The 23,475-nt window shown below is 36.3% G+C and overlaps 1 protein-coding gene across 1 annotated transcript in view; it reads right to left on the minus strand.

Annotated features, from left to right (window-relative positions):
• The window catches only part of LOC116904450 (nucleolar GTP-binding protein 1-like), a 34,733-nt gene extending 11,851 nt beyond the window's left edge, over window positions 1-22,882 (minus strand). Inside the window, 2 exon segments of the mRNA XM_032907271.1 lie at window positions 20,345-20,546; window positions 22,861-22,882. Coding sequence (XP_032763162.1) covers window positions 20,345-20,546; window positions 22,861-22,882 — 224 coding nt within the window.
• Window positions 22,883-23,475: the final 593 nt, after the last annotated feature.

Consider the following 23,475-nt stretch of genomic DNA (forward strand, 5'->3'; position numbering starts at 1 on the left):
ATGTTATTTGGGTCTATTATGAAGGGTGTCGTTTCCCTAATTTCTTTCTCGGCTTGTTTCTCTTTTGTGTAGAGGAAGGCTACTGATTTATTTGAGTTAATTTTATACCCAGCCACTTTGCTGAAGTTGTTTATCAGCTTTAGTTGTTCTCTGGTGGAACTTTTGGGATCACTTAAATATACTATCATATCATCTGCAAATAGTGATATTTTGACTTCTTCTTTTCCGATCTGTATCCCCTTGACCTCCTTTTGTTGTCTGATTGCTCTGGCTAGAACTTCAAGAACTATATTGAATAAGTAGGGAGAGAGTGGGCAGCCTTGTCTAGTCCCTGATTTTAGTGGGATTGCTTCAAGTTTCTCTCCATTTAGTTTAATGTTAGCCACTGGTTTGCTTTGCATCTAGATGGCTAGAGTTCTTAAACATCATGGATTGTTTCAATATTATGACTCTGTCTTTAGTTGACACAATTGTTCTCCTCTAAGCTCTTGCTTTGTTTATGCCATGCCTAATATCTAACAAAAGACTTGTAGAGATGCCAAGATTAACTTTAAAGTTTGCTTTGCTGAATAATTTTACTATCTTTGACTCCAGACCCACAAAGCACTCCGCTGCCAATGCAATTTCATCACCTGATCTCTGCCTCTAAATCTTCCTAGAATTATTATGTTCTGCTTAGGTTTTTCAGAGTCATGATCTGATGTATTTGTCAGCATAGTAGTGTAGCACCATTAGGCTCACTTGTGATATTTCTACTTTTATAAATATCTCCATCCTGGGGTGTCTGTTGTCAGTAGAATAGAAATAGTTACCTTATATAATAGTGAAGTTTAATATTTAGAATGTCCACAATGGAAGCTGCTCTGCTCTGTCTGACTACAACATCAAACCAAATCAAAGTACTTTTTTTAAAAAAATATGATAACATAAGCTTATGATTGCAATATAGTATTTGGTTGACTTCCGAATTCTTCACTGAAATTTTTCCTATCATTGACACTGAGTTTACACATTTGTACAACTCTAAGACTACAGGTATAAATATATCTTGTTGAATATGGGGAATATGCTTTAGAGGAGGGATGGTTATTCACCAATGAAGCAACACAATGACAAAGAAAGTGCTGTTTCTAGCACTTTTTACATTGTCCCTTGGTACCTGTCATATCTTGCCAAACTGTGATATAATATTAGATAATTCATCTAAACATTGTAACTGATTACTGTTATACTGCTAATTCTACCTTTATGCCATGGTTTTTACTGTGACTTTTAAAACACTAAGGACTTACACCTTTTCCTTATTTTTTTAATAGACTACATTTTTTCTTAATTTATTGCAAAACTTAACACTAATTATATATACTTTTTTCTTATTTTCTAATAGTCTATGTGTTTTTTTCTTAATTTAGTGTAAAACTTTATGCCATCTGGCTAGTTTTTATTTTCAATTGTGCATTACTTAAATCACCTCAGAAGAAGGAACCTCAATTAAAGAACTGTCCTCATCAGATTGGCCCATATGTATTGTATATCTTTAGGGCTTTGTTTCAGTTTTTAACTGATGTAGGAGGGCCCAGGCCACAGTGACGTGATATATGATTCTATATAGCAGCTGGGTGAACTTGCAGAGAGCAAGCCAGCAAACAGCATTCTTCCATGTGCCTTGCCTCCAGATTCCTATCTTGTCATCCTTATTAATGGATTAGACCTGGAAGTATAAGTGAGTTAGTCTTTTTCTCTCACAGTTACAATTAGTCAGTGTTTTATCACAATAAAAGACTAAAATAGAATATACATGACAAGTAGAGGTAATATAGGACAGGAGAACCAGCTCAAGTGAGAGATGTACTTTGCAGATAGCAAAGCTTTAAAGGTAGAACATTTATGCCCCTTGAAACTAAGGCAACGGATTGCAAACATAGAGTTACAGGGTTTTGGTGCTCTTACTCCTCTGTTTCAGTCTTATTCGATTCAGTCTTTCTCTCTATTTTCCCACTCTTCACTCATATATGACACTGTTGGAGGAATTTACTTTTCTTTCCAATATCACATTTAAGAGATTATGTCAAGTAATCAGTGAGTTTTTGAACAGTGCTGACTCTGTTAAAAGCTGTGGGGACTTTTGAAATTGGACTTAAATAATTTTGTGTCATGAAATTATCATGACCCTATAGGGGCAGGGCCAGATGTGGTGGAATGAAGAAGGACTGCCCACCATAGGATCATACATTTAAATACTTGGTCCCTAGTTCGTGGTGCTGTTTGAAAAGATTGTGGAAGTATCGGGAGGTAGAGCTTTGCTGGCAGAAACATGTCATGGGATTTGAATTTTGGAGTTACTCACTCTGCTTCCTGAGTAAATAAAAGTAATTAACCAGATACCTGTTCCTGCTATCAAACCTTTTTCTCCTTTTGATGTATCTTGCCAACTATGATAGACTTTATTCTTCTGACAGCATAAGCCCAAATAAACTCTTTCTTTCCAGAACTGCTTTAGTCATGATGCTCAGTTACAGCAACAGAATTGATGACAGCCAGCAACCATTCCAACAATGACTTTAGTGCTATTAGTTGTTCTTCTCTTACAATCATCATGGGTTAGTATTTTTTCTACTTAAACACAAAATTTATAACAGAACAAATGAAATTAATTTTCCAGGGTCCTAAATTATTAAAAGTAGTCAATATGATAACCTTATTTGCAGTATAAATTACACTCAGCATACAGAGAAAGTATGTAGACAGTGTTCCATAAGTGACAATATCTGTGCATTTGCAACCATGTGCATATGCATATTAGTGCATATATATGTATATATATCATACTTTTGTATGTATGTAATATAGTTGTTTGAAAAACATTTACAATAATTAGCATTAGAATAATGCCTTTTCATTTAAAAAGGGTCAATAAATTTTTAGTTAATTTTGTGTTTTTAACTTTATCTTATGAACTCCATGTACTAATTGAGTGGTTCTCAACCTGTGGGTCACAATCCCCCTACAGTCAAATGAGCTTTTCACAAGGGTTACCTGAGACTATCAGAAAAGATAGATACTTACATTACTATTTGTAGCAGTAGTGAAATTACAATTATGAAGCATCAGTGAAAATAATCTTAAGGTTTGGTGGTCACAACACCATGTAAGGAAGGAAGAGTTACAGCATTAGGAAGGTAGAGAAACACTGAGCTGAAAATGATCTCTGTCATGAGTTTTCTGGGAAAGCACAGAGTGTTTGGTAAAATTGTATAATTCAAAGAACAAGCCATCAGGATTTATCTAAAGTCCAAAAGGGTTTAGCCATGACTTGGACATTGGCTTTGAAATATATGAGAAATTAAATTGAGGAGATTTTCACTAATATTTTTGATAAATATGAAAAGCTGATTCTTCTCATATTTCTGATAGAGAACCAGAGTTAGAATGCCAATAGGGGGACTTTGGCCTTCAGACTCTCTGGCTATTTGGCTTGGTTGGTTACAGCATGGTGCTAATGAGGGCGAGTTCAAGGATTGGAGCCCCTGTGTGGCTTAATTAACTTCATACTGAGGAAAATCTCCGTTCTGGATCCTGAGATACTGTCTAATTCTTGCCAGCTGTATTGCCAATGCATGTAACTTATACAGAGCAATAGAGCATTTCATTATTAGCAAATATCTATCAAAGGGATGAATAACTACCAATAGTGACTCCATAATATTGTTTGATTTGAAAACATTTATTTCACTGAAACTATATCTCTAACAATATGTAACATCACAAAAGTGCGTAATACCTTAGGAAGAATCCGATTATTAAAAAATGACTCAGGTTTCCACTAGGAAATATAAAGGAAATACCATGTATGTTATCTATAGTAGCACTCCATGTGTTGATATTGCCGACATCTTTGATATTTTTGTAAGTTTCATGCATTGATAACTATTACAGAGATTCAAACTTTTCTTCACATCTTTACCAATTACTTACTAATTTATCTAAAACTGACAAATTAAATTAGACTCATTTGGAAATACTTTTATGAATTCATAGAGCTATGACTGCTGCAGTTAAAGACTGTATGGTCAAGGTGGTATACTGAATTGAAGAAATGTAATCACTAGGAACAAGAAAGAAGTGATAAGTCGGGTGGAGCATATAATTTTTGTGGCTGTGATGAAATGGCTGACATAATTGATAATCAGCTTAAATAAAAAAAAGTTTATTATAGCTCTAGAAATTTCAGTTCATAGTGGCTTTGTTACTTTGTACCCTGAATCAATGAAATGGGTCATTGGAAGGGGAAAATATGGAAAAAAAAAAAAGCTCATTAACCTCCAAGTCCCACAACCTCCTGCCACCGGGAAGATTACTTAAAGATTTATTATTTCCAAATGTCACCAAATTTAATTCAATTTGGAGATTTAGATGTTCAATATTTAAACTATAGTATATAAAGTAATACCATTGCCTACACATCACACAAGGTCATAATTATTTTATTTCATTTTTCTAAGGATAATTGAAAACAGTGAGAAGATGTTAGTCACTGTTCTAGTGCTGGGAGGGGACACCATGACCAAAATGACTCTTGTAAAAGAAAACATTAAATTTTGGATGTAACTCTCAGATACTGTCATCATGCCTGGGAGCAAAGGGCACCCAAATAATCCTGGTTCTGGAGAAGTGTCTGAGAGCTACATCCTGATCTGATGATAGCAGGTTGATCAAGAGGATAAGGGTGGCTGACAGTTGGTCTGGCATGGGCTTTTAAAACCTCAAAGGCCACTCTAAGTGATATCTCCAACAAGGCCACACATTGTAATCCTTCGCTAATGATGACTGCTCATCAAGTGGGCCCTAAACATGAAAATATATGAATCTATAATATCATTCGAACAACAACAGGGTTATTTTTAAAATTTTTAAATTTATTTTTACACTCCAGATTTTATTTCCCTTCCAGTCCACCATCCCCAAATGTTCCACATCCTATACACACTCACAATATCCTCCCCCACCCGTCTCCACAAGGATGTTCCCACCCCACCCACCCTACCAGACCTCTAATCTTCTGGGGCATCCAGTCACTTGAAGGTTAGGTGCATCTTTCTTATTGAACCCAGACCCGGGAGTCCTCTGCTGTATGTGTTGGGGTCCTCATCTCAGCTGGTGTCTGCTGCCTGGTTGGTGATCCAGTGTCTAAGAGATCTCGCTGGTCCAGGTTAATTGAGGCTGCTGGTCTTTCAACAGGCTTGACTTCCTCCTCAGCTTCTTCCAGCTTTCCCCTAATTCAACCAGAGGGGTCAGCAGCTTCTGTTCATTGGTTGAGTGCATACATCTGCATCTAACTTGATCAGCTGTTTGTTGGTTCTTTTGGAGAACAGTCATGATAGGTCCCTTTTTGTGAATGCTCCCATATCCTCAGTAATGGTATCAGGTCTTGGTGCCTCCCTTTGAGCTGGATACCTATTTGAGCCTGTCACTCGACCTTCTTTTCCTCAAAATCTTCTCTATTTCCATCCAAGCATTTCTTTCAGACAGGAAGAATTATGGGTCAGAGCATGGCTGTGGGAGAGCAAATCCACCCCTCACTTGAGGCCCTGTCTTTCTGCTGGAAGTGGGTTTAATAAGTTCCTTCATCTCACTGTAGGGCATTTCATCTAGCCCCCACTTTGAGTCCTGAGGACCTCTTACTTCCCAGATCTCTGGCACATTATAGAGCACTCTCCAAACTCCCCATCCCCTGTCCCCTGAGGTGGCCTGTTTCCATTCTTTCTGCTGGCCCTCAGGGCTTCATTCCCTTTCCCCCACCCAAGACCAGATAATGTTTCCCTCTCACCCCACCCCCATCCCCTTTCCATCCTCTGTCTCTCCACCTCTGTGTGGGCTTTCAACTCTCTCCCAAGTTGGACTGAGGCATCCTCATTTGGACCCTTCAGCTTGTTGACCTTTTTGAGTTCTGTGGACTGTATCTATCTATCTATCTGTCTATCTATCTATCTATCTATCTATCTATCTATCTATCTATCTATCTATCTATCTATCTATCTCTATATCTATCCACTGTATATATGCTTATATATATGTATATATATATATGTATATATGCTTATATCCACTTATTAGTGAGAACATACTATACATGTCCTTTTGGATCTGAGTTACCTTACACGGGATGATATTTTCTAGTTCCATCCATTTGCCTGCAAAACTCAGGATGTCCTTGTTCTTAATAGCTGAGTAGTATATCATTGTGTAAATGAACCACATTTTTGTAGACATTCTTCTGTTGTGGGACATCTGGGCTGTTTCCAGCTTCTGGCTATTACAAGTAAGGCCATTGTCAACATAATGGGACATGTGCCCCTGTGGCATGGTGGGGCATCTTTTGGGTATATTTTCAAGTGGTATTGCTGGATCTTTAGGTAGATCTATTCCCAATTTTCTGTGTAACCTCCAAATTGATTTCCAGGGTAGTTACACCAGTTTGCAATTCCAACAGCAACGGATGAGTGTTCCTCTTTCTCCACATCCTCACCAACATGTGCTGTCACCTAAGGTTTTGATCTTAGTCATTCTTACTGGTGTAAGTTGGAATCTCAGGGTTGTTCTGATTTGCATTTCTCTGATCACTAAGGACTTTGAATATTTCTTTCAGTGCTTCTCAGCCATTGGAGATTCCTCTGTTGTGAATTCTCAGTTTAAGTCTATACCCCACTTTTTTATTGGGTTGTTTGGTTTTCTAGTGGTTAGTATCTTGAGTTCATTATATATTTTGGATATTAGCCCTCTATCAGACATGAAGTTAGTGAAGTTTTTTTCCCCAATCTGTATGTTTCTGATTTGTCCTATTGACTATGTACTTTGCTTTACAGAAGCTTTCCAGTTTCATGAGGTCCCATTTATCAATTCTTGATCTTAGAGATGAGCCATTGGAGTTCTGTTTAGGAAATTTTCCCCTTTGCCAATAAGCTCAAAGCTCTTTCCCACTTTCTCTTCTATTAGATTCAGTGTATCTGGTTTTATGTTGAGGTCCTTGATCCATTTGGACTTGAGCTTTGTGCATAGTGTTATTAGTGTTTTAAAAATTACTCTTATTGACTTATAGAGAGCAAAGAAGTAAGAACAAAATCCAGAAGTACAAGAATCCATTTAGAATTGATTGAGATATATTTTATTTCATATTTATATTGTATATAATGAACATATATTTCTGGTGAATTGGTGAATTTAGTGAATCCAGGATGATTCTTAGCATTTAATATCCAATTGCACTGTGACAGTGTAATGGATATTGCACTTATAAGTGCAGAGTAGCTGATATTCCCTACATAATAAATGTATATAAGACTTAATCTATAAACATTCACTCATAGATAAGAAAAGGCTCTTCATCTTAGCTCTTCACAGGAAACTAGTGTCTATGTTAGGCTGCTCATGAAATAGCCAATAATTAATTACTCATGTTCTCATAAACAACTTCACACACATGTGATTTATAGCATCCCTGGTTACATCTGGTAGGTCACAAGCAAAAGTATGAATAAGAACAAAACCAAAGGCAGCAATAACAACAAAATATAAAAAGTAAGATGAGGGCTTTGTGTGAGGAGGGAGATTTGGAAGATTGGGGAAGAATACAGAGGGTAGGGGAATCAGTATGACCATTCAGGATTTATGATATATGTGTTCAAAGTTGTCAGAGAATAAAAAATAATATAAGGAGAAGATATATGATGTATGATAGTCACACCTTTAATCTCAACATCCAGGAGCTTCAGGCAGGCTTGAAGTCTGTGAGTTCAACATTAGTTTATTCTTTGTGGAAAATTCCAGGTCACCCAGAACTACTTAATAAAAACCTATCTCATAAACATAAAAAGAAATCAAAACTAACCAACCAACCAACCAAACAAACAAAAACCACACAAATTCATAAAACAATAAAACAAAAAAATGAGAACAAATCTAGAAAGAATATGCAGAATATTTAAATGGAATATTAAAAAAACAGACTAGAAAATTGGAAGTATGACTTTTGCCAAAATTTTCAAAATAGAATTTTCATTTTAGCTTGAAAGTTTCATATTTACGATTACTGAACATATTAAGATGATTGATTTCTGGGTAAAATTATCTTAGTTCCTCTTAATATGTTTTGAATTTAAATGGCTTCTATAACAATGTACAATTTTAAGTGGCCTTATATTAAGTTTACCATTTTTTCCCAAAGGAACAGATTTTCTCTGTCATTTGTGGCTCCTTGCTCCAAATCTCCATATATGAGTTTATGACCTGGAATAAATGCAGAAACTGGTTTTTGAGAAAGAGGAGAGATATCTGGGTACTACTGACTTGAAAGGGGAAGTGGGGAAGAATGGTTTAGGAAGAAGGAAAAAATTAATAAAGAAGGACGGTAAAATAACAGTATAGATGTCTGAAAATGTTATAAGGGATTGTAAATTTATACACTTAAAATTACAGATAATACATACACATAGTATAGGCATAAATTATACATAATGGTTTAAATAAAAGTTTCCCCTGGCCTGGCAATGCTCCTGCCAAGATCCACAGACCCCCTAACAAAAACATCAATGGAGGAATGAGAATCACCCTTTTGAGTTGTTGGTACAGGTTATTCAAGAGACTGCAAAAACAATTCTCCTAAAAGTGGAAATCAAGTCCCTATTGTTGAAGACACCATGTCCTTTGAATATAGGACCTAGAAGATCTGAGCTAGTTCTGACCTGAAAGCCTTTTCCTTGAAAACTAAGTTTCATGGCAACATAGGGCAAAATGCAAGCATTTACCAAGGATAAACAACTAACAATATTACTCTACTTGATGCCTGTGAACTAAAATTAATATTGTTATTGTATCAGTAGTGACACTTATACCTTGGTAGTAGCCAATGTTTTTCTAATTGAACTTAAGGCCCAACAGGAAAATCATACTTGGTACTGGAAATCTAGCCAAGGTCTAATGATGTCATGGATCCTGGAAGATCCTGCCACTTTACTCAAACTGCATAACCACTAACTGTAGTCTATATATTTTCCTTATACTCAGAAATAAATACAAGCCTCACCACTATCAAAGAAACATATTTTTCAACAGACTTTCACCATTACAGAAAACTAAGACCACTGAAAGCTACAGAGAAATAGTAATCATATGCTACACGGCCTCAATGGTATATCCCAATCTACAGTACAACTCCTACACTTAAAGTTTAGGGATCATAGTGTTAAAAGATGTCAGAATGATTAATAGAAATAGGAAGTTTTCTGTAATATTTGGTCCTTAAGGAATGTCAGACAAGTTATATCCATGAGCTTTCATCAACCTAGCTACCTAAACAAGACTTGAACAAGGATGGCACCAAAAAATTTTTTTAAGAAAAAAACATTTAACATTTAAGAGGGAAAGTAGGAAAAATAGTCTTCCATGGAGAAAAAACTCCCACTTCATTTTCCAGTACCAAGTGTTCAGCCATGTAATTGTATACATATAAGTAAAAGTAACATTACTTGGACTAAGAAGGTCATGGTTATATATTTAGGAATATATAATATATGACATGAAGAATGTATAGAAGCGACAAAAGAAATGAGGACATAATTTGAAAGAAAGCAATGGGGTAGTGTGCATGGAAAGATTTGGAGGGAAGAAAGAGAAGTAGAAAATGGTAAAATTATATTTCAATTTAAAATAAAATAAAAATATTAAAATAAATGAATAAAAGGACCAGAGTCCATTTTGCTAACCAGAGTTTCTGTTTTCAGTGTAGATGTTCTGCATCTTAATGATATAAGTTTCAAAGGTAAATAACTTTTGATAATAGCCAGGCTAGGAGCAGGAAAATGAAAAACTGCCAGATAACTGCAGCAAGATATAAAAGTGAATTATTCAAATGAGGAAGCATATTTTATTGAGTGGTTGGATTTCTTAAATCACCCTCATGGGCTTAATTTTATATGAACAAGTTATGAACTCAGGATCACAGTCATGCACACAGTATTTTAACTTAGAATACATTGCAAGTATCATTCATAAAATAAAAGTTCTATATTTTCCTGTACTGTTTAATGCTCAGTGTTTACTTCATATCTGTTTATGGGAAGAAAGTATTGGTACCAATAGCCAGTTATTGGTACTTTTTTATTGGTTATGACATAAATTAGGTATCCTGATTTATAAAATACAATTATTTGCAGTAAGTTTTCATTCCCTATTGTAAATAAAAAGCAATTTAACAATAGTTTAAAAGACAGCTGTGTAATTTTGCTTAAATTTCAGGTGCCAGCAATCGATTGTTTTCATGCTAAGAGACTTTTGTAATTATAAAGCATTTTATGAGGCAACCTTCAAGACACTGTTAATTGTGCACAGTCTCAATCACATCTTCCAGTTTAAGCAGTGACTTTTACTGAAATTATAGATGAAAAGAAGAGGCAATAGCCAACATTTTATTGGTAACAACTTCAAGTTTGTTTAATTCTGCACTTAAATTTTGTTTCTGTTGTCCTTGTTGAACTATAATTAGATAAAATGTTATATACTAAAGGTATGACATCGTCAGTTTTATATGCACAGAACATGTTGAAATGACTTTCACAAGTAAGCTTAATACATTCATTTTCATGTTCTAGATTCTGTTGTACTTGCGAAGAGAAAGCATGATCAAGGCAACTTAAAAGAAAGCACTTAATTTGGGCTAGCTTAGAGTTCCAGGGAGTTAGTCCATTTCATCATGACAGGAACTATGGTGCAAGGGCGGTAGGCATGGTAATGGAGCAGTAGATAAAAGGTCACAATGATCTGCAAATTGTGGGCCAAGAAAGACTGGACCTGGCATGAGTATTTGAAACCTCAAAGCCCAGCTCCAGTGGCATAACAACTCAAACAAGTCCACACCTACTCCAACCAGGCCACACCTTCCAACTAGGCCAATCCTTCCCAAATGCTTTCACCCACTTGGGCGCAAGTTTTCTCATATGTGAGCTTTGGGGGACATTCTCATTCAAACTGACACATTGCTCAGAGATTTTTCTTGCATTATTATTATTATTATTATTATTATTATTATTATTATTATTATTATTATTGTTATGGTAGAGAAGAGGTTTTCCTGTGATTTTTGGTCAAGAATTTGTCCTTTCCAATGATCAAACTCAATTTGTTAACTGAGCCATCTTACTGGACTGAGATGGTTAGCTCATTTGTGAATCCTAGATTCACAATCCCATATATAAATACATGGAGTAATTTATATACTATCATAAAGTAAAAATGAAATAGAGTAGATGGGAAATATTGTGCATGGTTGTATATGATCAAGAAATGAAAAATTGATGTAAAATGTCTTTATGAAACTTAATCCTGTGTGTAATTAATGAACTCCAATAAAATTATCTTTACATTTTTTGTTATTGTGATGGGTAAACTTGATTGTCAGTATGAGGGCATTAAATTTTGTGAAGAGAAATACCACTGGAAATGTCTGAGATAACTTTTTGAGAAAGGTGTGATTATGATGAAGACTTACCCTTCATTTGGAAAGGACAATGCAAAGTTATAGAGTGAACAAAATGGGAAAAACAAGTGGTGTTTTTACTTTATGATGTGAACACGGTGTGACCAGCCATACCATCCTTCATCCATCCTTGTTAGACTCACTGCCTTGTTGTCTCCTTCATGATGAATACCTTTTGATTATGAATCTAAACAAGACCTTCACTCTTTAATCTGGCATTTGTTAAGTACTTTGTATAGCAGTTAGAAAAGATGAAACTTCATATATTTTCTTTACATTTTAAATGTAAGCTAAAATCCTGTAGAGCAGTTCAAAACAATCCTTTTCCAGATGATAATTAGTCTGTTTTTCTAAGTTCTCAAATAAGGTTCTGTTTTCTCCTGGATGATATGAATAATGGACACTGGTCCTGGATAGGCTTCATTATGGTTTTAGTCCATGGACCCAGATTGCATTTAATCCTAGGAAAAATCAGTGAATTTCAACCACATTCCTTTTTTTCAAAAAAGATATGTTGTCTAGTTATATACTAAAAATGAAAATTGCAAAGCTTCCTGTAGCCACATTGTCTGTCATGTTATAGTATATGTAGGGAAATGTTTTGCATAGTATACAGTAAAAAAAATTTCATGCTTATAAAATGAACTATATGAAATAGATATTGAGAGGTTTTTTTCCCCTTTGTGTATTTATTTTTATTGGATATTTTATTTATTTATATTTCAAATGTTATCCCCTTCCCCATTTTCCCCTCTGAGAAACCTCTATCCCATCTTCCCTCCTTCTGCTTCTATGAGGGTGCTCCCCTATGCACCCAACTCCCCACCCTGGCATTTTCCTACACGGGGGCATCAAGCCTTCCTAAGACCAAGGGTCTCTCCTCCTGACTGATGTCTGACAAGGCCATCCTTTGCAACATATGCTGCTGGAGCCATGGGTCCCTTCATATGTATTCTTTGGCTGGTGGTTTAGTCCTTGGGAACAGTTGGGAGTCTGGTTGGTTGGTATTGTTCTTCCTATGGGATGCAAACCGCTTCAGTTCTTTCAGTCCTTTCTCTAACTCCTCCAATGGGGACAGTGCTCCATGTTTACTTCAATGATTGGCTGTGAGCAACCATCTCTATATTTGCCAGGGTCTTGCAGAGTCTCTGAGGAGACAGCCATATGAGGCTCCTGTCAGCAAGCACTTCTTGGCATCCACAAGAGTGTCTGGGTTTGGTGTTTGTTTATGGGATAGATCCCCAGGTTGGGGCAGTCTCTGGATGGCCTGTCCTTCAGTTTCTGCTCTACACTTTGTCTCCACATTTTGTCCCTTGACTGTTTCCTTCCCAATTCTAAGAAGGACTGAAGCATCCACACTTTGTTATTCCTTCTTGGTGAACTTCATGTGGTCTGTGAATTGTATCTTCAGTATTCTGAGTTTTCGGGCTACTAGCCACTTAGCAATGAGTGCAGAGTGCATACCATGTGTGTCCTTTGGTTACTTTGTTACTTTACTCAAGATGATATTTTCTTTTTTTTTTTTGATATTTTCTAATTCCATTTATTTGCCTAAGAATCTCATGAAGTCATTGATTTTAGTAGTTGAGTAGTATTCCATGGTGTAGTGCAGATTTCTATCAAACCTTGAAAGAAGACCTAATACCAATACTCTTTAAACTATTCCACAAAATAGAAACAAAAGGAGCACTACCCAATTTGTTCTATGAAGCCACAATTATGCTCATACCTAAACTATACAAAGACCCAACAAAGAAAGAGATCTTCAGACCAATTTCATTCATGAATATCAATGTAAAAAATGCTCAATAAAATTCTCACAAACCAAATCCAATAATGCATCAAAACAATCAGCCATCATGATCAAGTAGGCATCATCCCAAGAATGCAGGAATGGTTCAATACATGGAAATCCATCAATTTAATCTACTATATAAACAAACTCAAAGAAAAAAAACTACATAATCATTTCATTGGATGCTGAGAAATCATTTGACATAATTCAACACCCTTTCATGATAAAAGTCTTTGAAATATCAGGAATTCAAGGCTCATACCTAAACATAGCAAAAGTAATATACAGTAAACCAGTAGCCAACTCAAATTAAAAGGAAAGAAACTTGAAGCAATCACATGAAAATTAAGGACTAGACAAGGCTACCCACTCTCTCCCTACCTATTCAATAGTACTCAAAGTCCTAGCCAGAGTAATTAGACAACACAAGGAAGTATAACAGGGTTACAATTTGGAAAGGAAGAAGTAAAAATACTATCTTTTGCAGATGATATGTTAAAATAGTTAAGTGACCCCAAAAATTCCACCAGAGTACTCCTAAACCTGATAATCAACTTCAGCAAAGTGAGTGGATATAAAATTAACTTCAAAATATCAGTAGCCTTCCTCTACTCAATGGAGAGGTTATTTTTCAATTCAATTTGTTTGACTACAATGGTTTATTTTTCCATTTATTATTACATCAATTCTATGACCTATTGTTCTGTGTATCTGCAAAATATATGTGTTTTACACTAATCCTTGACATAGTGGTATTTTGAGTTGGGGTTTCAAGAAATTAATGAGGTCATGAGAGCAAGAATCTCATGAGTCAGACTAATGCCCTAGTAATAAGAAAGAACACGGACAGGGACTAATCTCTGCTATCCTTTGTGTTGTATAGTTATCTGCAGCCAGAAGGAACATACTCAACAGTTGGCTGATACTTTGAATTATCAGAAATTCTGTTTTTTAATCTGTGGCTCTTTGTTATAGCATTTTAAGCAGACTAAAACAATGTCCTATCAAGACTGAAAAATAATATTTTGACAGTGCAGATAGACTTGAGATGATTTTAGTTAAATTTCTTAGTTAGTACCATATTAGAAACATATTACAATGGCTTTTAAGGTAAAGCCCACAGTTAAATATTTTTTTTTCTTTTTTTCTTAAGCAAGAGACCTGTACAAAAATCAGTGCCTTATTCTTCACTTTTTTTGGTGCTGTGATTTTCAGGTGACTGTTTACGGTTATGAAAAGACACCTTTGCAGTATTCTGTTTGATTTCCTTACTGATGTGTTGTTCCTTAATTAACAAAGGGAAATATTTATTAATATAACTTCATCTGTACACAATATAAAAATGGAAGCTGAATCTCAATCTGGTATTTTTTTATACTGACTTGAAATATTCCATTAAGATATAGTAAGAGTTGTTAACTTATACAATTGCATTAACTTTTTATTAGTGCCTCTTTTAAGGGGTAGTTTATTCACTTAATAAATAATTGTTAGACATAGTCAAAGATATGAATGGCTTGCACTCTCAGACTGTAATGGGTAGACATGCGCTCGTTCTTATTTAGCACAACCGATTTATGTCAGCACTCTTCTGAGAATTCAAGGCATCTTGTATTCTCTAGGAAACAAGGGGGCAGTGATGGTCTGCATAGGTTGCCCTGGCAGCACTGATCAGCTCTTGTCACAGCTTGCAAGAAAGAATGTGCAATCACTTTGAGTGCTGCTCCCTGACTTGTCTGCCTTCTGGCAAAAGACTACAAGGCTTCTGTCAGTAACAGTGATAATTCCAGTAGCAGAAGCTGGGAAAAGTAGGGCGGACACCTCTGCGACTGCTAACTAGCTGGTTCATACCACATTTAATACGGGCCAGGAGTCGTGTGTGATTTCTTATGAAACCCTTATTTCCTTATCTTCAGACTGAGTGCTACTTACTATTTAAATCATCAGGACCCTTCTCTCCTCTTCTCCTATCCCTCCAAAATTAAATCCATCCATTCCTTCTTTCCTTGCATGTTTTAGTCCTCCCAGTGTCTACCTTGCCAATTATCTTATAAAATAGACATACAAAAGATGCTAGCATTTATTAGATATCTTGTAACCATGTAATATTAATGTACAAGAAACAAAAGGGCACCATAGTATAGTAACCATCAAGATAGTTGGAGGACAGCAATTAACTTTGAATGTGTCCCTTCATGCTATCAGTAGTAACTTTCAACTAATGTCCAAGAGCAAACATCCAAAGTTCTATTATAAAGTTAAGTTCAAAGTAGAATTCTAGAAAATACTTTGAAATTCATAAGAATATCTCATATTTTTAAACATCTAAGTCTGTGCAGTAGATCCTTTCATTTCACAGCATGTGAATGGTGAGATAATTTGAAGAGGGAACACAACTTGGTCTTCAAGATTATCAAAGCACAGTGCTTGGTAACTCGTATTCCTAAAACCAGCTGTGATTTACCTGGTTATGCACTGAAAATAAAGGTAGGTGTGTGTGTGTGTGTGTGTGTGTGTGTGTGTGTGTGTGTATGTGTGTGTGTGTGTATGTGTGTGTGTGTGTGTGTGTGAGTGTATGTGCATGCATGCCTGCCTCCCTATGTTTGTATGTGTCTTGTGTGTTTGTATGTGTATAGATGGGAAACACTAATAGCTAAAGCTTCCCTAACAATTGAATGAAGGTCTGTGGGGAAAAGGACAGGTACATTTCTCTTGAATGGTTAATGTGACCTTCTTACGTCTGGTATGTTCCCAGTCTGAGCAGGTATATTTTCAGTAGTAGCAACTCTTCCTAGGGCATTTAGAAGTCTCAGTGTTTGCCCCTTTCACTGGAAATATATTGGAATATCTTGTGGGTACGTCTGAACTGACTGCTTTTCTTTTTTCCTACCTCCAGTGTAAGTCCAGGTTCCACGAACGATTTTATTCATTATTTTCACAATCCTACACATTTTATTATTTGGTACCTAAAAACAAAATAGATGTGAATTTAAATAAAATGGCATGGCTATTGAAAAAGATAATTAATTCACATTTGTCTTTGAATGTAACTTTATAATATGAATCTAGTTGATCATTTACTAAAATTCAGTATTTACCTAAAATAAAACTGTTACTAAATTAGAATAGGAATAAATTATTAACATTGTAAGAAGTTCTAAAGACTTTTACCAGAGGCTTTTAGGAACTCTATTCTCAGTAATAAAATTTTAGAAATAATTACTGAATGTCAAAAAAGCAATTTAAAATGCCTTTATTGACAATTTTATTCAGTGATTCACTTGAGAATCCAGACAGTACAATGAAGAATGAAAACATGCAAGTCCTGGAGAAAAAAGCAAAACTTTTCCTTATTTGAAGATACTGTGTCTACCTTGGGAATCAAAGAGAATTTACGTAAAACCACTAGGATTAATGAAAAAGAACACAACCTTTCTGGACCATGCAAGAATAATCTGCACTTTATATAACAGTTTAAAATAATGGTGACAACTTCAAGGTAGAAAGGATTCTATGAGCCACCAAAACTGTAACTCAGGAGGTGTAAATTTAATGACATTTCCACACTAATATTAGCAGCAATGACACTTCTCAATTACACATAGTCACAGGAAAGGACAAGGAATTCACCGACTTGGGGAACTTTTCCAAAATGCACTTAATTTACAACAGACTTGAGTCATGAAATTGAAGAGAAGTTTGTTAGTTCCTGTAAAATAAAACAAAAACAAACAAACATTCTTCAATGCTAAAATTGTGGGGCTCCATAAATAAAATCCAAAGTGTGAATAAACATTTGAAAATATTTAGCATCAATTGTAAACATGACAATATGCAATTCAACCTGATGATAAGCAAAGGATTCACTCTCTAAAGTTGTACTCGGGACCTGCAACTATGTAAAAGTACAGTGCAAAGAGCAAATAAGGGCACAAGTGGAACTCAGTTGCCCTTCAGATAAGGAGATGATCTGGGATTATTTGTCTAAGAAGTGTGTAATCGCAAGGGCTTTTATAGATGGAAGAAGAAAGGATATCGGAGTCAAGAATTTGAAGATGTCACAGTGCCAGCTTTGAAGATGAAGGACCAGGAACCCAGGAATGAAGTAGTATGATGAAACTAGGGAGGAAAGAAAATCATTACCTGACAAGCCCTCAACAAGACCTCTGCATTCAAAAGCACTCTGCAGCTTTTTGGATACTAGAGGAATTACACATCTAATACACATCTGCCCTCCAGAACTGGGACGTAGCAAACCTGGGTTATTTGCAGTTGTGTTAGGGCACGATTAGAAAACAAACACAGGCGCCAGTGAAACACCCTGACAAATATTTAAAGGTCACAAATTGCAAATATTTAAAACTGGAACTATGGTAGAGATAATGGAAAATGTGAAGTCATAAAATACCAGTGATAGGTAATAGGTTAGTACATCCTCTCTTGAGAACAATATCACACCACTTAAGATGTTTACATGTTCAAGATGAACACACTTATTTTTTCTGTTTATATTGGAAACATTATGACACATGCAAAAAAGAAACTGATAGAACTCACTTAGGAAATCTGCTATAGTATGAAGATGTGGACTCAACATGTTCCATTCAAGGGGGGGTGGATAAACAAATCTGATAGAATAGCGTGCACTTGAATAAACTAGACTTACTTATATCAGTATGGCTGGATTACATAAATATAATTGGAAGCCCAGATGTACCTTTCAGCAGGTGAATATGTGTGCATAGGTCAACAGAGAGTCTTACATACATATATCTTAGTTGTAAAAATTTGATTGTTTTGGAATGAAAAATATGTTCAACTTGAAACACAAAACTTTGGTTTGATATGTGGCTCAATGAGGAAAACACTTGCTATGTAAGTGTGAAGATCTTCGTATGGGTGCTAGAACCCATATAAGCCAGCTGTAGTGGCAAATATCTACCAGCAATTCTATTGTGGGAATGAGGTGGAGACTCCAGAATCTCTAGAGGTTCATGGGACAGTTCTTCTGACCCATGATCAATAGACAATAAGGAGAGCCCTTGTCAGATAACACAGAAAGTAGGTATGACATCTTACCTTGTCTTCTAACCTCAGTATGTGCATCGTATCATGCAAATAAACATTCACACACACACACACACACACACACACAAAACATCACTCACACACAGAGGGAGAAAGATATTTCTCAATTTAAATGTAAAGGTAGTATTTTGATGACATCTGATCGATTTTATGTATTGGACAGAATGGTTTCAGCTATAACTCTAAAGAGTACATTGGTGGTCTTCTATTATCTTACTCTGTTCCTACTAAATAAGAATACATATTTCATAATTAAATAAGAATGAAGTGCAAGAATGCTTAACTAAATAAACATTTTTTGACAAATATGCTCTATCCCTCAACATCAGAATAGTGAGACAATAGATACATCCTATGGTTTGAATTTGAACTGTCCACACTGCCTCATATATTGCGGTATGGTCACCAGCTGGTGGCACTCTTTGGAGAGGAGGGTGAAAGTTTAGGCAGTTGACTTATCTGGGGAAATAGTGTCTGGACAGGGACATAGAAGGTTCTATTCATCCCTGTTCTTTCTGTTTCCTATCTGGCATGAGGTGAGGTCTTTTGTTTCTCCATGTGTTCCTGGCATGGCATTCTGCCCCCAAACAGAACAGAAAAGAGACTGCCAGCCATGAACTGAGACTTCTGAAACCATAAGACCCCTGCCCCCTCCCCAGTTTTTCCATTTTAAAAGTTTTTCTTAGGTCATGGTGATCACATTCTAATTCAAATGATATCATAATAAAATAAAAAGAAGTGACAGAAAACTGTACATATGTTTACTTATAAGTAGTATGCTATATCTTTCTGTATTCTTAGTTATTATTAATAATGATTACACTCACTGACTTAGTCTCCTTTTTACATTTAATTTCTACCACATCTTGGAGATTAGAACAAGGTCCTTACCGAATAAGGAGTCTTTGTCTGTAAATTGAACTTCAAATGAGCTATAATCTCATAAACACACTATGATCAAATACATTCAAACTGATATGATGCACTATTTTCCTATGGGTCTTGTAAGATTTTACCCATCTTCATAGGTAAAATGAACCACTGTATCTGAATACTTGAAATATTAGACAGTCTCTTTCCCAGATTCCCTATACCATGCAGAAAAGAAAATCAGTTTTTGTCTTATTGACATGTCTCCTTGCAAGGCTCACCTGATTGCTTTGGCCCCTTTCTTTTCACAGCTGTCTCTGCTGGGTGCTCTGGTCTGACGTTATTGCTTCCATATCAGACGCAGGCATGAAAGTCTTGCTCCAAGCAAGGAGCTGAGGACTTGGTGCATGGCTTCCCAGATTTCTTCTTTGTGCCCTGAAAATTTCCAGCAGCAGGTGAAGGGACAGACACTATTTAAAACATATAAAGCACTCATCAAACACTTCCCATTGGTTTTAGAAAGGTTTCTCTGGGATGTTACCTTCCACTCCAACCTACTTCTTACCAAGTAGCTTTTCCTTAATGGTTGCATCCATTCTCACAATCACCTTCATTATATTAAACATGGATAACGTTTTACTCAGTGAAATTTTCAAAGTAAATTGCAATCATTTTTGTTTGAGCATATGGCATACTGACATCAGTTAAATATATAACTTTTATTTAAGAAAACAGAATAGAATATACTTGGCAAAACTTTTCAAAGAACACTGTGATAACGTACTTTTATGAAGTTGCAGATCTCTGAATTTTGCCTACTTTCACACAAATTGCCTAACAATTTTACATTATATATGCTCCTAAATATGCTAAACCTAATCCCAGAGAGCCTTGCTGATCCCTTGGAGGACACACTCTAAAGGGATTGACATATGAAAAGATATCGGTTTTGCTCTGGATCAGTCTCAAAGGCAGAGGAGACTGTGGAAAGGCTGCTAATCTTGGAGGGGGTCATTTTCATAGCCCAGAGGCTTGTGTGAGAGACTCATGATCCTGTGAATTACAAGCATGATCTAAGTAATGATGGCAGAATCAAACAGTGGCAGCTCTCGTAGTTAATCCCTTCGCAGTCACCTGGAGTCTGAAGAATGTCTGCCTCTTTGTGACTGGAGTGGAGCTGACTGGGCCAACGTGCCTGTCTAACATCACAGCTTTGCAAAATTGACTGAGCACTCGGGCCATATTCACAGGCTTCCTGCAGAATCACTGAAACAATCAGAGAGCATTCATTTCCTTAAATAGTTATAGGTCTTTGGGAGATTTGAGTCCCAATGATTCTATCCTTCTGCTCATCCAAATACACTGGGACACCAACAGTCAATTAATAAATGCCTTAAATCAGACAAGTGGCCATTTCACATAATAGTGACATTCATGCGTTTGAAGAAATCACAGGCACAGAATAGCAGCAGATGTTTTTCCTTCCCACTATTGACAAATCAGCATACAGAAGCCTCAAACTGCACTTGGAGGAATTTAGGTCAGTGTGAGGAAATCAGTGTGCATTTAAAGACTCTTTGTGTGTGTTTAAAATATGTTATAATGTTTTAAGAAACAGCCTTTCTTTCAGAGATGCTGGTAAGGCTTCTGCAGAGAGCTGCAGCTGTGCAGACGCATTCAATAGGAATGATTCAACTGGGAGGGTGTTATTGCAGAAGACGGAAGGCTTCAGAGGCACATGGCTATGTGCAAAAAACATTTTGGAACCAAGATTTCAGGTCTAGAACAATATTATCCAAAGTGGGGTGCCTTTCCCAAGGACTAAGTAATGAGAAAAGAGACTGAAACTCTTGCTCGTACTTGTTCTCTGTGTTTTATATTATACTGTTACACTGGCATATTATTGTTTGCAATGTACGATAGATTCTATTGTTAGACCATAAATGTGACTAATGAGGTTAATGTAAATACTAAGTGACAGAATTTTATTTATACTTTTGACTGATGAAGTTGCAGTTTGAAATTAAATTACACACTCTTAAGTATGTTAAGCTGAATTGGCAGTGAAGAACGAAAGCCAGTATCCACTTGAGGGTGACAAACAGCCTCCAATAGATAGGCAGCTACAGAGTCTCTTGGAGATGATTTCAAAACAGATAGGCCTTGGGCTAAGACCATCTCTTGGTGGCCCAGAATGTACATTAGCTCATTCCGTTCTCATCCCGGTGCTCTGAGACACCTCACATGCTCATGTAGCTGCCTGCCTTAGGCCCACCGAGGACATTAGTGAGGGCCTACTGTCTTCTTTCTGCTTCTCTTCTCCTTGTACATTATAGAGATTAAAAACGTAACAAAGGTAAATTCTTAGATCGAGTAAAGTAGCTTTGATAGAAATTTAGGTATCTGGAGAAGGCAGTGAGATATTTAAGAGACAAACTATGTAACTGAAGAAAAAATAGGTAGTGGTGGATACTAGTGAAATGGTTCATTAGGCAATAGCAATTGCTACCAAACATAATGAGCTCTGTTACAGCTCTGAATCTACATAGTAGAAAGAGAACTGATTCCTCAGAATTGTCCCCCACCCTTTATATGCAGGCAGTGACAATCACATGCTAACCATGTCACATGTTTGCCCTCATCCCTACACAGCAAATATTTCTTTTATAAATCTGGAAATTATGTACTTTTTTAAATTAGAAGATTATTTTATATGTATGGCTGTTTTGTCTATCTGTCTGTCTGGGTGACATAGGTGTTTCTGCTGCAAGCAGAGGCCACAGGAGGGCACCACATAACCTGTAACAGGAGTTATAGAGGATATCAGGTATCATGTGGGTCCTGAGAATCAAATCTTTGTTCCTAAAAGAATGGCCAGTATTCTTAACTGCTGAGACATCTGCTCAGACTTGACTTTACTCAAAATGTATACTAGCTTATTTAGGAATACATATGATTTAGATTAGTATCTGTGTCTATCATTGGTAAAGAATATCCAAAAAAGTCGTAAAGAAATTTGAGGTTGCAAGAATGATCGGGACTAATAACAGTTGAATAAAAAGTCTCATTAATGTAAATTGTTTTATATTTGTACTCTCTTAAAATTAATAATTTACTCATTTAAAATAGGGGTAATGATTAAAAGTGATATTTTAAAACTACAGCAAAAGAGCAACATGCTAAATGGCAGAAGGGCGATATTCTCTGCAAGTGCTTTTCTCTGAGTCTGCTTTGACTGTTTTCAAAGCAAAAGAAAAAAAAGACTGTTAGTTTTATAGACATTTAAAAAGAAACCACTAGACTATGCATATAGGAAGGGTTATAGAATTTCAACTCCCTGTAAAGTGAAGTTATTAAAGACTGTTACACAAAGGTTCATTGTGACTTAGACCTGCCCGGCAGAATCCCATCAGTACCAAAGTCATTGGATTTCTTCCCAGGGTATTAAAGCATGAACTCAGTAAGTCAGCCTTGTCCAAATGTTCACTATCCCAAGGCAACACTGGCCCTGGTCTGGCTCCTGGAAAGAAAACTTCTAAAAATGCAGAGTATCCTCCATGATTTAAATGTGTTCACTTACCTGGGGGCTTGGCTGACACCATTTTGCTGTTGTTTCTGTTCTAAGAAGAATGCTTATGGTGGGGCCTTCGGACATACAGATCAGAGTGACTTCTTGACCCCTGACAATGGTAGGCAGCTATGTGAGGTGGTAGTGATGTCTATATGGATCATGCATACAAAGACCCAAGACATTAAGGATTGGGTGAGCCTTCCTGATTAGCAATACTCCATATATCTTATCACACAATGCAGATGTGACATGTCGAGTCTCCATGACTCCACTGGGGGGACATAATTGAGAGCTCAGTGCTGCTCCCTCCAGGTCTGTTCCCAGTATGCCTTTCCTGTTCCTGACTGTAATCTACTTATTTGCCTTAATAAATCACACTCATGGTTAGAAGAGGTTCCCTCCCCCATTCTTGTAACTAATCACTGAACCTGAGACCATTTTTTGGAATCTCTGATTAACACTGTTTCTGCCTTCAAGTGAGAGTGTAAACTCTCTTTGGCATTTACAACATTAATCTAAAAGACAATTGGATCTTGGCCCTTGAGGAGATGAGTTGGTCCATTTTAATGGACCAATGAGTTTGGTGTCCCATTGTCAGCATCTTTTGAAAATCTACCTAGATTA

The sequence above is a fragment of the Rattus rattus genome, chromosome 6 (genome assembly GCF_011064425.1).
Source record: "Rattus rattus isolate New Zealand chromosome 6, Rrattus_CSIRO_v1, whole genome shotgun sequence".
Taxonomy (NCBI): domain Eukaryota; kingdom Metazoa; phylum Chordata; class Mammalia; order Rodentia; family Muridae; genus Rattus; species Rattus rattus.